The sequence below is a fragment of the Ochotona princeps genome, chromosome 11 (genome assembly GCF_030435755.1).
Source record: "Ochotona princeps isolate mOchPri1 chromosome 11, mOchPri1.hap1, whole genome shotgun sequence".
Taxonomy (NCBI): Eukaryota; Metazoa; Chordata; class Mammalia; order Lagomorpha; family Ochotonidae; genus Ochotona; species Ochotona princeps.
Genome location: NC_080842.1, coordinates 39,448,740 through 39,462,447, shown reverse-complemented (window position 1 = coordinate 39,462,447; position 13,708 = coordinate 39,448,740). Strand labels below are relative to the sequence as shown.

Here is a 13,708-nt window from a genome sequence, read left to right as displayed (position 1 = left end):
GCAAGGCTGGGTATGAGTAAGTGGCCACGCGGGCTGAAGTGCCTGGAGACAGTACAGGGGGCTCTCCCACATTCAGCATTCTACCCTATGTGGTTAGGAGGCTGCCGCTGAGACCCACAGCACCGCAGGAGACAGCTAGCCACAGGAGATGGGCTCGTTCTGCGCTGAGCTGCAAGGCGGCTGCTGGACTAATGAAGCTACGCACATTTCGGTGGAGCACAGAATTCCCTTCCTCAGTCTCACTAGCACATCTCCAGCATGAAGGGCTTGCATGTGCATGTGAGCCGGAGCTGCTGAGTAAGCAAGGAGAAACGGAGTGAAGCTGTGCCGGCTGGCAGCTCATCTAACCCACCAACACAGTGCGCCTGTCCGAAGTGCCTGGGACAGTCCTGGCCTGGATGACACGGTACCTTGGTGATCATGCACAGCAAGTCTCACGAGCAGAGACAGGGCAGCTGTTCACTCCAATGAGGCTGCTTCCTAGAACAGCTTCCCCAGCAGCAGCAGCAGCAATGCAGCCATGTGAACTTTACTGAGAATAGGATCCTTATCTCCATAAGTCTTCAATGTGAATTGATTTTGGGTTGATCTAGTCAAGAAATCACAATCCCTCTCCCCAACTGCATTCTGTTCCCACCCAGATCTCTCACACAGACATTGTTCTCAGAGATAAAGAAATGGCCCACAAACACCCAGAGAATCAGTTGCACATTAATTCATCCCATTTGATCCAGTGAAGGCAACACCACTCTTGGCGGCAAGCCCCCTTCAGGATAACATCGCTGCTTTCAGGAGATGTACATGTCACATGAGGTGGCCTCATCTGATTGGGGTGCTGCCAGGACCGGCACACACCCTACATCTTCGAGACCACCTGCGGGCTTCTAGCGTCAGCATCCAGCCACTCAATGAGGATCTGATTCACTTCGGAGGGCCTGCGGAGGAAACAGAAGGCCATCCATCTGCCATCAGAACCCACTCACTCCCATGAAGATACAGGTGTATGAAGTGAAGGCCAAGCTGGATGAATGTTGACTGGAAGGACACCAGCCAAGCCTTTGGGGTAGGGGTGCAGGGAGTCCCTCCTCCCTTGAGACTCCCCCCTACCCCAATCTTCTTACTTTTCCATCTGTGTCCAGTGCCCACAGTCCTTGATGTGTCCTCTTTTTAGGTGGGGGATCTGAAAGAAAAAGGAGCACAAGTGGGTCTGGCTGCTGTTAAGTGCATCAAACAGCGAATGGTCCATGTACCTTCCCCTTGGCCACTCCCCCAACCCAAGGAGTGCTGCAGTAATTAGGGCTGGACAATGGAAGCATCTGTGAGGACTACTCTTAGCACAGCTGACTGCGCCGCACCTCATGAAGCCCCACTCAGGGGCAGCATTTCCACCGCTCGCCCAAGGCCATGGTGGCTGTGTCTGGGCTGCCATCTCCTCTCTGGGCATCTGCCTGTGCTCTTTCCCAGGGTTCACCAAGGACTCTCCCACCCTGCTTTCCCCAGGCAGAGCCACTCCCTCACCCACTCCTCCATGTACTTGGACATCTGAGGAACAAGCACGGCGTCCTTCTCCGCCGTCACCATCAGGGCCGGAATCAGGATCTGGGGAGGAAGAGCCGGCAGTTGGTGTGGCCAGTGCTCCTGGGTTCTCCCACACGCTAGTCCTGGGGGTAAGTGGACTAAGGGCCTCATTTCACACAATGTGGTTTTCCCACAAGAAAGTCTCCTTGCAAAAAGTCAGCACCACCGCAGGCCTGGCTGTTTCCGCCAAGCATCATGGTAACCACAGGAGATCGCTAAAAGACAGATTCAGCAACATGGTATACCCAAGGCCCTGCATGCTGCCTGGCACTCAGAATGACACAATGAGGCAAAATCAATTTCCTGAGATAGTTAACATGTGTGATGTAAATGGGACCTCCTTTACTCTCCCTGCATCTGCAGAGACTAGAGTCGCATTTTCTGCTTGACAATGAAGACAAAGACAGGGAGACTGACCTGTTTTTTGAACAGGACACAGCAAGAGACTGAACACCAACAGCTCCCTTGTGGTCAGGGCTCCATCACCCGTTACCCCTGCGAGCTGCCATGGGCCACCGGCTGTCCCAGACATGGGCATGCTAACCCATGCTGTAGTTACCACCTACACAGACCCCTGCTCTACCCCCAACACTCCAAGGGAAGCAGCAGCAAGAGGATACCACAGTGTGAAGTCACCCCAGAGAGAGTGTGCAGGAAGGCAGGGTCTCTGACCCAGGGGCCCAGCACGTGGTGGCTCTCAAGACCGGAGGGTTGCTAGGAGGGCAAGACTACACTGAACACGGCACTCACCTTCCGTCCCGCACCCTGGCAGCCCCACTGCCAGTTCCTGTCAATGTTTCGGTACCAGTTTAGCGGGCCCCTGGGGAGACCAGAGTAAATACAAGGATGCATTGAGTCAATGATGGTTCTGTTAACCTGGGGTTTTGTGTTTTTCTAAATTCAGAGACATCATTGGAAAAATGATTTTAAAAACATTTTGTGCAAAGGAGCACAAACCGAGCCATCCCACCTTGGAGCTGGCTGAGCATGGTCGAAGAATGAACCTCCTGACCCAAGGGGCATTCAAGCAGAGACCAACTGGGCCCACCCAAGGACCATGGGGGAGGGAAAGGGTCTGGCCACAGCCCCAAGGGCTGTACAAGGCCTGACCACTGGCCTGAAACCAGACTTGCCTGAAACCAGACTTCTGGAACTGCTGCACGTAGTACTGGATGTCCTCCTCAGTGACAATCCTGCTCAGGCTGGGGTTTTCTGGGGTCCCCACAAAAAGCCCTCCTGCAAAAAGCCACATGTAGGGGCCCGGTTTGCTTCCTGACTACGCTACTTCCCATCCAGCTCCCTGCTTGTGGCTTGAGAAAGCAATGTGTGTGTGGGGGGGTAGTCTAAAGCCTTGGGACCCTACACCCACATGGGAAACCTGCAAGAAACTCTTGGCTTCAGATCAGCCCAGCTCTGGCTGTTGCGACCATTTAGGGAGTGAACCAGTGAATGGAAGATCTTTCTCTCCTTATTTCCTTCTCTCTGTAAATCTGATATACCTTTCCAATAAAAATAAATAAATCTTAAAAAAAAAAAGCCATGTTTTGCTCTCCCACCCCTGACCCCAGTGTCTGCTTTCCCAGCCTGCCTTTTTACCTGATCTCCTGCCTAGTGCTCCGTGCAGCCCCTTGGGTCTGAGAGCCAAGCCGCTCATTCGCCTGCCTCATGTGCTCCCCTCCTCATCCCGCACTGAGCTCACTTCCTCCTACCCATCTCCAACCTTGTGACCTCACTGTCACTCAGGAGCACAGAGGCCTCGTGCACTGTGGGGTCTCAACTCCACATGCTGCAGTCACTCCTTACAGGGTGAAACAGCATGCTCTTCCTGCAGGCAGGTGCTCCTGGCTCTGGGACAGGATGGCATCATCTCAGGCCTGTGTCCTGCTGTATTCAGACCTTGCCAGCCTGAGGGTAACCTTTGTCTACACTGCTTAGCTAATCACTTCTCTTCTAAGACAGCATTACTGAGCCTTTTGCAGTCTTCACCAGAAATTGTTATGTGTTGTGTTGTATCAGGAAGAAAGTCCAACCACTCTCCTGCCTCGCTCACACCCTGCTGCTGGGTTCCTGATGGGGAATCCTATCCTGTCTTCAGGAGAACACTGTATGTCTGCATTCCCTGGTCTCCACTAGTGGAGGAGCTGTGATGACAAGTGACAGTTCAGAGATAATGCAATTTCACAGGAGACTCTGGGGGCATTAACGTTAGGCACCTGGATAGGGCTGGCTCACCATCTTAGATTCACCAAGACACAAAGCCTTGGAAGTATAGCACCCAGAACCCCCAGTTGTATGTGTTGGAGTTCCAGCAGTGGTGGAATCAGCAGTCTCCATGTGATGAAAACCACCTCGAGCATCCCTGACAGGCCAGCTCCACTGATGCATGGCCTCCATGCCCCTCTGAGAGCATAACACCTGTTTCCCTCAACTTCCGTGTCTGGGGCTCTGGGTCTCCATGGACTAGGCACTCCCCAAGGACAGAAACCCTGCTTTCTGCACCTGCAGATCGCTATAATTCAGCTCTTATCTCAAAGCAAGTATGTGCTGAGAATGCTTGAGCAAAGAATGCACAAAGGAATGGATGAGCAACCGAATGAAGGAGTGGACAAAGAGAAAAAGGAGGAGACGTTCTGGGAGTAAGTGAACCCCAAGGCCAGAAGAGCTTACCCTGAACTTGGCCTGGTTACCTAACTCTCTGCAAGCCATTTTCCTCATAGGCAAAACAGAGATCACGGTGGTGAGCTTAGGAATGCTATGAGGATTCTAAATAGGGTCTCTAAAAAGGACAATGCCCACTGTTGATTCATGCAGTAGGTGCACAAACAAGTGGGAATGATCATCATTCTTAATAGAAACACAGATGAATAACCGCAAGGCCACTGGAGAACAAACTAAGAGATTATGACAGAATGTTGGGTCTAGGTGTTATGAGGATGAATTCTAACTCCTCTCTGACATCCAACCAAGGAGTGAGACTGAGGAAGATCTTCAAGGGAGAAGGTGGACATTACTGGAGCACAGAGCCCAGATGGAAGAAGGGACAATGCAGTTAGGGATCTAGCTCCATCCTCTCTCCTGCATTCCAGGTGACCCTGTCGAAGTCAGTTCTCTGTCCTGGGTTTAGGTTCTTATGCATGGGCTGGGGGGAGCAGAGGGTGAAAGGCAGGGAGCAGGATTGCTCCAGAGAAATGCCAAGACCCCTCCAAGCCCTATTGAAGATCCTCAATGCACAGCTTTTAAGAGCCAAGGCATTTTGGGTTGTGTGGTCAAGACCGGGACTGGGGCACCTGATTGTGTTGGAGTGGGGTGGGAGTTGGGGGCTCTGCTGGTCGGGTCCTAGTGCAGGCCTGGAAGGCTCAGGGCTTCTGCCCAGAGCAGAGACAAGCACATTCCTTCCACATCCAGCTGGTTCCTCATGCGGCTCTCGTGTCCCTCTTCTATTTTAGGAAGGTCTCTTACCCCTTTCACGAACTTTGTTCACAAGGAGAAAACCCTGTTGGGAGAAGAGAACCAGGAAGGATGTCAGAGGCAATATGAAAGAAATGCACTAGAACAGGTGACAGTCCAAAATGGTGTCACTCAGACACTAACAAACATAATGCATGCCAAGGAGCATGGGGCTTTCTTGCCGGTCTATGTAAAGGCAGGGCTCATAGCCAAAAGCCTGGGTCTTGGCTGCTCGGGGAACTCAGAGCTTGGTAATGTAAAGAGGTAGGTTTATCAACCAATGGAAACAAGAGATGCTACCCTACGATATGTGGGAAATTAGGAACAAGATATCCCATTCCCAAATGACCATGACGGTGATAGCTTTTGGATGTGACTCTTCTCTGATTGAGGTATCAGTAGAGTGGGGACTTGATCACCTGACAAAGATAAGAAGGCCTAATTGCTGATTTGCAGCCCCTGTACCACCCTGGGTAACACTGCAGAGCAGCCCCTGCCTGCCCTCTCGCCAGCCCCATGCTACCCACTCCTCACCTCTTCACTTGCTCTGAAGAAGCTTTTGAAAGTCCGACTCAGGTTCTGTTCCAGTTCAGCCTCGGCCACTCCCTAAGACACCAAGACAGTAAAAGGAAGGACCCCTGAGAAATGCTGGGAACCATATGACTCGCCCAGCGGGTAGAAGCAATTCATTCTCCCCTTGTCCCCTCAAGACCAAGGACCATCATTTGAGCTTTCATATTGAAACATAGTTTTAAAAAAGATTGAAACTCAAGATGTTAATAGCGGATAATGGGGTTTATGAATGCTGTTTGCAAAATCCCTGTCATGAGAATATGTTACCTGAAATAATCCATTTAAAGGGATGGGGGAGGAGTTCATACAGGCATAGGTGGGGGTGCAGGTGGTAAGAAGAGAAAGAGCGATACAGGGATAAAAACCCAAAGCAAGTGTTATTCCATTTATGCACTTTGGTTTTGCCATAATAACTTCAAAATCAACTCATTCCACTTGGTCCTAACTTATTACAGACCATCAAACTAAATGTCTCCCTAAGGACAGGATAGCAAAAAGTTTCTGTGCTTTAAGAGCTGGGACACATATCCTGTGGTGACAAATTACCAGGTCCTGCTGCCTCACAGGGTGTGATTATATTTAATTGTTGAACCTATTGTAGATTACAACAGGCCCTCAGCACTCTGGCTCCTGGCTGCTGGGCTGCACGGAAGACAGAATACAGAGGCAGAGAGAGGACATTGCACTGCATGCCTGCTACTTACTCTTCCACCTCTCCCACACCCCTTTTATCTTCCTCACACTTTTGAATTTAACATGCACAAGACTTGTATCTACCTCAAAACACCTACCCCATAATGTGCTAAGGGGATGATTACTTAAAGGACTGCAAATGTCAGAAATGGTTTTGAATTTATATTTTGAATTTGTGAATTTGGGCAGTGATATAGATAGATAGATAGATAGATGGAGAGATATAGAGATGCATATTTATAGATATAGATATAGACATAACGGTAATATAGAAGGTTTTGGATTTCCATTGTCAGGTTAAAAACAAACTATAAACAACTATAACTATAGCTACAGCAAGATATTAAGGTATATGTCATATAAAATGATGGAAATTAAAAAGACGATATATGGCACCCCCTCAATCTGCTCAGTCCCCTCCCATACAAAGGCTCCTTGGGGACCATATTGGGGGAGGGCCTGTACTATTTCTGGGTAGTTTCCCCTGATAAACACCTGCCTCGGGGACAGCTGACTGGCTCCTCTACATTATTTCTGGAACAACTTTTGGACCCTAGAGCTCTCAACTTCCAGAACAGGGAAATTGGAGTAGAAGTGCCCTTTTATTCCCCAAGCCCATGGACAGGAGATTCCCACCATTAGATAGCTCTGAAGACCCTTGCCCCTCATCACCTGCTTCCTGCCCTTAGCTTCTGCCTTGCTGAAATACACCTAGATGGGAAGGTTTGGGTGGAAAGGAAGGCAGGAGAGAGATGATCCAGCCTCCAGCGAGTTGGAATCTATCCCTAACTCCAGACACTTGGCTCTCATCCCATTCAATCCAGACCACCAACCTCTGGACCATCAGGAAATTTCAGGACCTCTGTTTTCTACCCTGGCTTCTCTTAGCCCAGTGTGCCAAAGGGGCATCGTTATCTGTGGGCTTGATAGAGCAAGTCGAAGGCCGAGATCCATTAGTGGCCAAAGAAACACTGGCAGCAGGCGCTGGTGGGGCTGGGGTAGGAAGAAAATGAGAAGTGGTTGTGTACTCCGCAACTCTAGAAGTAAACAAAGGTTGAGGGAAGAAAGGCGGTTCTGTGGAAGGTGAACAGAGGCTGTTGTGAATGACATGAAGCAGAGTGAGAAGAGTGGGAGGGACCCAAGTATCAACCTCTTGATTTTGATTAGAGCTCTGTTCCCTTCCCGATTCCCAGTGGTCACAGCAGCTGCCACTTAAGGGCCTAGACTCAACACTTTACTTCTGTTCTCAACATTGAGTATTTTGTCAGGTGGAGATGCTCTTGGATGAAGCAAGTCCTCCAGGGAAAGATTCCAGTCAGTCAGTCAGCGTTGGACTGGAATCTGACTTCTAGTCCAGCAGAATGGAGCTGCTTGAGGTCATCTGTGATGGGGCAATCAATTTGGAATCATTCTCAATTACTTTTGATAGCGATTCTAAAACTCAAGGTTCACTGTCAAGCTCTTTCACATACTATCTGCCTCTGGTCCCACGGACTCCAAATAGGCCACTTTTTCTGTCCCCATGCTGTTTTCCCTTACCGGGGTATGGTTCACTCTTTCACTTACTCAACTATTATGAGCAGACTTGTCTTCTACTTCATCATATCCTTGTGTTGAATCCCAAACCTGCACTCCCCCAGATGTGACTGTATTTGGAAATAGGTCCTACAAAGAGGTGACGGAGGTCATGACCCCATCAGGATGGCCCCCAATGCAATAAGACTGGTGTCCTTATGAGAAGGGGAGACCAGGACACACACACACTCAGAAGATCGTGTGAGGACACAAGAAGCAGGTGACCATCTCTTTGGCCAAGGAGAGAGGCCTCAGAAGGAACCAATCCTGTGGACACATTCGTTTTGAACTTCCAGCCTCCAAAAGTATAAGAAAATGAACTTCAGTTATGAAAGCCTCAAGCTTTTATTATAGCAGCAGCAGCAAACCAATACGCCACCTAAATCATACCCACCCTTCAAAATCAAGACTCAGGCTAACAAAGAACATCTGGAGAAGATCAAACTGAAGGAAGCTCATGGCTTCACACGTACCAGGCTGGGTGAGGAGGCTCCAGGCTGGCCTCTGTGGAGAAGGAGACACATCAAACATTGGTGCCAATTGTTGCTGCAGGCTTTTTGGGTAAGTCAGAGGCATGCCTGCCTCAACAGTTCCTCTTCCACAGACACCACCTTCTAAAGTTGTTAGAGTAGAGTTACTGCTGGCATTGAATCTGGGGTGACTATGATAGCTGGGTGAGAGATGTGGCAGGTGCCTCCCTGCTCCTTATTGATTCACTCCACCCATTCTCTCTTCGGGATATGAAGGCCACAGACCCTACTCCCTCTGGAACTACCTGGGAGTCAGACACCAGGGACAGAGCCCATCACAGGAGAAGCAGCAGGTATCCTGCATTGGAAGAGGAAACCCTGGCAGGAGACACTGATTCAAATGCTGCTTTTACTGAATCTCAGTGAAGGATAGTAGACATCCTCACTCAGATGTCACCCACCATCAAGGGGGCACCTCAGAAGGCATATTTGTGGCAGGTGGGTTGGTACCTGCAAACCTGCCCTATTCGTGAACACACACCTGGGGACCTGCTACAGGTCTTTTCAGCCCTGGCTGCCATAATCACAAAGCTCACTTCTCATTAATCTGAGATATCAGGTCCCAGTAAGAGTCCAAGAGCTTTTACTAAGTAAAGAGGTGGGTTTCACAAACTGCTCAGCCCAAACCCCGAGGGGAAGCAGCTCCAGGTAAGCACTCCATTATTTCTAAGAAGCAGGAGAAGCTGGCACAGCATCCCCCATTTCCTCCTTACCACCCAAACACACAGAGAAACCTGCCATCATGGAGAAAGGACCAACAGAAAACTCTGTAGCCAGTTTCACCTGAGCCTATTTGTGATAGAATTCTGGACCAAAAGAACAGCAAATTAAAGTGGTTGGAAATCAATCAACAGGGGGAAAGAGACAGCAACACTGACATCTCTGCCCCCAGGGCCCCACACTCACGGGCTCTTGGAAGTAGAGTTGGTAATCAAACACCGGGTTGGCTCTAATTCTCTCTATGGCGGGCACGCTGGGATCTGCAGGTATGAATGGAGTATTCAAACTGGCCACTGCCCTGTGAGGAGAAGAGGCATCAAGACAGACATTCAGGACCTTGCCCTAAAACACCTGCAGCTCAGATCAGAGCAAGAAAACTATGTGCAAGGTCTCAGGCTGGCAATATGCCAGAGAATGAAACTTGAACTTCTATTTTTTAAAAGAATTTCTAACCCAATGTTTTTGGCCCACTCAACCATTGCATTTCTTACCTACCTGCCTTAGACAAAGACAGATACACACACAATTACCTGCACTGTGGCAACCCTGATCAGAATATACAAAGTTTTAAATCTCTCGCTAGTTTTCAACCTTGCATGCTTCTCTTTCCCTTCCTTCCTTCACTCACTGTATCTCTTCTGTGTTGAGTATAATTCTGTGCTATACATTGGGAAAAGATATAAAATAAATGACAATGACTCTTCTACAAGAGTTTACTATGCCTTACAAAAGAAGGAGAGACAGCTACACACAGGAGCACAGTAGAAGACAGACCGTGATACACAACACCCTGAGAGTTCAGACAAGACAGGGAACTTCTGGGTTTGGGCATCATGGAAGGCCCTGTAGACAACAGCATGGTTAAACTTGGTTTTAAAGGGCAAGGAGAGCTGGGGAGGGCAAATAATTCCGATGAGGGGGACATGATGAAGTAGTATGAGCCATTTCTAGATGGGGTAAATCTTGAGGATTGCTAATGAAGAAGCGTCTGTGGTTAGAGACCAAGCAGTTCCTGGAAGCTATTTGGGAAACAAAAAGAAGATATGCAGATGGGAGTCTAGACACACAGAGCCTGGAGTCTGGAATTAACATTGTAGAAAACCAAGAGGGCTTCTGAGGAGAGGGAAAGAGGGCTCAGGGTTACAGTCCGGAAGACAAGAGGACATATGGACCAGGAGTAGGGATAGATTAGGGCAAATGAAATGAGCAGGAAAAGGAGGAATGCGGCTGAATCAAGTGCTAACAGAAATAAAACGTGAGCCACACACACAATTTTAAGCTTCTTATTAGCCCCAGGCAGACCAGCAAAGAGAAACAAGTCAGACTAAATTTAATATTTAACTTGACAGATCTATAATATTAATCATTTTAACATATAATCAACATGAAGTGGTGTTTTTCCACACAATGTCTTGAAACTATGGCAAGCACTTTCCATCTATGGCAATGTCAGTTGAGACAGACACATTGCGGGTGCTCAGGAGCCACAGGCATGCAGTCGATGGCTGCCACATGGGGAGGTGTGAATTAGGACAATAAACATATCAACAGCCATAGGGTTTAATATTATAATAGCAAGTCTGATCTAAGCATTATTTAAATCACAAGCCAAAAAATTCTAGATTTTACTAAATATTTTGTAGAGTTTTCTTCCTAATTATTATGGCACAGAACTTATTTCATACATTTTAAAAAATGAGAGGGGCCCGGCATGATGTCCTAGTGGCTGAGGTCCTCGCTAGCATCCACCGGGATCTCACGTGGGTACTGGTTCGTGTCCCAGTTGCTCCACTTCCCTTCCAGCTCCCTGCTTGTGGTCTGGGAAAAACAGTAGAGGACAGCTCAAAGTCTTAGGACCCTGTGCCCACCTGGGAGACTTGGGAGAAGCTCCTGGCTCCTGGCTTCAGATTGGCTCAGCTCTGGTCATTGTGGCTACTTGAGGAGTGAACTAGTAAGATCAGAACAAGCGGAACAATAACCTCCTCTTGAGAGTAGAAAAGAAAAGCCACAAAAGGCCATAATATGATATTCTTGGCCAGACAAGTGAGAAGCTCCTTAATTAAGTAAGCCTCCAGAGGTTATCTCAGTAGGAAATCAAACCAAGATGGGAAGAGAAGTGTTGCACATCAAGGAGACCTCTCCCTCACCCCACCATTTATTATCTGGCTAAAAAGGTAAGGACCAGGGTTATTAATGGCAATCTTAAATAACCAAGGTGCCCAAGCACACACAGGCTGTGTTCTAGTGTGGGTGGACAGCCCCGGACATGGAGCTCAGCTTCCTCTTGCCCTCCTAGGATGGCAAAGCTTCCTGGATGAGAGCAGATGTGGAAGCAGCCATTAAAGACCAGCGGTGGATGTCCAGTGAATCAGAACAAGATGAGGGAGTGGATGCCACAGCACACCAAGGTGTCTTAATTACGTCTTCCTGGGCAGCACTTCATTTTGCCCACGGGTTAAATGTATTTTCACATTATTTTTATTTGCTAGAAAAGTAGAGGAATAGACACAGACGCAGAGATCTCTCTACTGGTTCACACTGGTTTGGTCAGGCCAAAGCTGGGAGCGTAGAACTCCATCCAGGTCTCCCATGTCGGTGACAGAAACCCAGCTATTTGAACCACCATCCCTGTCTCCCAGGGTATTTACATTAGCATTTAACTGGAATGGGAAGCAAAGAGGACACAGTCTTGAGCAAAACTGAATGCTGTACTCTGTGATAGTGACATCCCTGCCACCTCAGCCTCAGCCTACAGAGTAAGCCACGCTTTCCTCTACTGCTGCCTGTCACACAGGCCTTTCATTACCTCTTGCCTCTTACTGACACCTGGGATGGGCCCTGCCTCCTAAGTAAGACATGAGTTCATTAGGCAACCCATGTCAACAAACCACTGCCGGATACAGGGCCAAGGAGTTGCCCTCCTGGATTCCCTGCCTGCTTCCGAGGAACGATTCTCAAAGGAATGCAAGGCCAGTCTTGCCTGAGCCCCGGTTGCTGGCGACTGACTTACCGTACTCTCTCGGGGTGGAAGAGAGCCATGTTCCACACCAGCATGCCGCCCCAGTCATGGCCAATGAACACAGCCTGGGGAATGCCCTGAGGAAGAAGGGAAACAAAGTGAGTGGGTCTCTGGAATGGGGGCTCAGAGCTGCCATTAGGATCATCCAGCCCCAGTCCCAGAAACTCCTCCATCAACCATGCAGTGCCTTCTCTAAGCCTTCCTCAGACTTCCCCTTCCACAGCTTCCCAGAGCCAACACCAGGGTCAGGCATTTTTCATTTCCTTAGAAGTCTGAGGCAGATGGCCACCTGTCCCTCTCTCCCTCATATCAAACTCCATTTCACCTTTTTTTCAACCTTCTGGCTTAGAGGAAGTACAACTCCACTACCATGTCCAGCTTCCGCCAAGTGACTAAAAGTCTAACGGCCACTCTTTTGGGAGTTTTTCTTCCTTACTTAACAAGTTGTTCCAAGTATCTGTCATCCCCTTTTCTGACAATGGCGATGACAGCCCCCTACCCCCAACATAGCGTCTGCTGTGAACATCCCCATCCCACCCCCAGGCCTGAGCTAAGTAGCTACATTGATTATATGGATTCCTTTCAACAGCAGTCAGCACCCATTGGATCAATGAGAAGACAGACCCGTGGTGACCAGGTGACCTTCCAAAGGCCACACAGCCTATAAGGGACGGAGTGACAGTGCAGAGCCAGCTCCCCTGCTGTAGTAGTCACTACCATGAAAAGCAGCGTCTTGACTTAGCTCTGTGCGGTGCTCAGTTTTCCTGCATATCAAGCCTCTCATGATGGCCTACTGGGGAGTGGAGGACCTTTCTTCAGCCAGGGGCCAGTAGAACATTTATGAAACCATCCACAGGCCATACAAAAACATCACCTTAAAAATGAGCCTGCTAGGGGGCAGCACCATGACTCAACTGGTTAACCCTCTACCTGCAAGTGCTTATATCCCCATAGGCTCCAGTTCATGTCCCAGCTGTTCCATTTCCCTTCCAGCTCCCTGCTTGTGGCCTGGGAAAGCAGCAGAGGGCAGTCTTAAGCCTTGGGACCCTACACCTATGTGGGAGACCCAGAAGAAGTTCCTGGCTCCTGACTTCGAAATGGTTCGGTTCCAGCCTTTGTGACTATTTGGGAAGTGAACCAGCAGATGGAAGATCTTTCTCTCTATATTTTCTTCTCTGTAAATCTGCTTGATAAAAATAAACAAATCTTACAAAAATAGCCTGCTGTAGGCATGCTGGATTTCCAGTCCTGCCCGTTCTAACCCAGACACGCCCAGTCAGCATAATTTTGAGGGCCTTCCATCCCTGGCTGGCTCCAAACATCTCCCATCCTAACTGCCTTTTCTTCAGTCACTGCGGGTGATGTCTTCCCTGCCCTACTGACTGCCCTGACACTCCTCTTGGAAAGGCCGCTGTTCACCAGTAACGGCTGTGTGTGTGCGTTCCCCTCTTCCTCCACACTGATCTGCTGCAATATGCACCTTGCCCCTGAAAGATCCCTCCCTTCCCTGACTTCTGGGGCCCTCTGTGATCCAGACAGAAAGAGATCTTCCATTCGTTGGTTTACTCCCCCA

General features: G+C 49.1%; 1 protein-coding gene across 1 annotated transcript in view; it reads right to left on the bottom strand.

Annotated features, from left to right (window-relative positions):
* Positions 1 to 643: 643 nt before the first annotated feature.
* Positions 644 to 13,708, bottom strand: part of EPHX2 (epoxide hydrolase 2) — a 34,780-nt gene continuing 21,715 nt past the window's right edge. The window contains exons 11-19 of the mRNA XM_004579085.4: positions 12,127 to 12,212; positions 9,303 to 9,414; positions 5,560 to 5,631; positions 5,038 to 5,071; positions 2,712 to 2,814; positions 2,329 to 2,398; positions 1,519 to 1,599; positions 1,122 to 1,180; positions 644 to 935 (exon numbers count right to left, since the gene is read on the bottom strand). Coding sequence (XP_004579142.2) covers positions 857 to 935; positions 1,122 to 1,180; positions 1,519 to 1,599; positions 2,329 to 2,398; positions 2,712 to 2,814; positions 5,038 to 5,071; positions 5,560 to 5,631; positions 9,303 to 9,414; positions 12,127 to 12,212 — 696 coding nt within the window. The 3' untranslated portion in view covers positions 644 to 856. The remainder of the gene's footprint in view (positions 936 to 1,121; positions 1,181 to 1,518; positions 1,600 to 2,328; positions 2,399 to 2,711; positions 2,815 to 5,037; positions 5,072 to 5,559; positions 5,632 to 9,302; positions 9,415 to 12,126; positions 12,213 to 13,708) is intronic.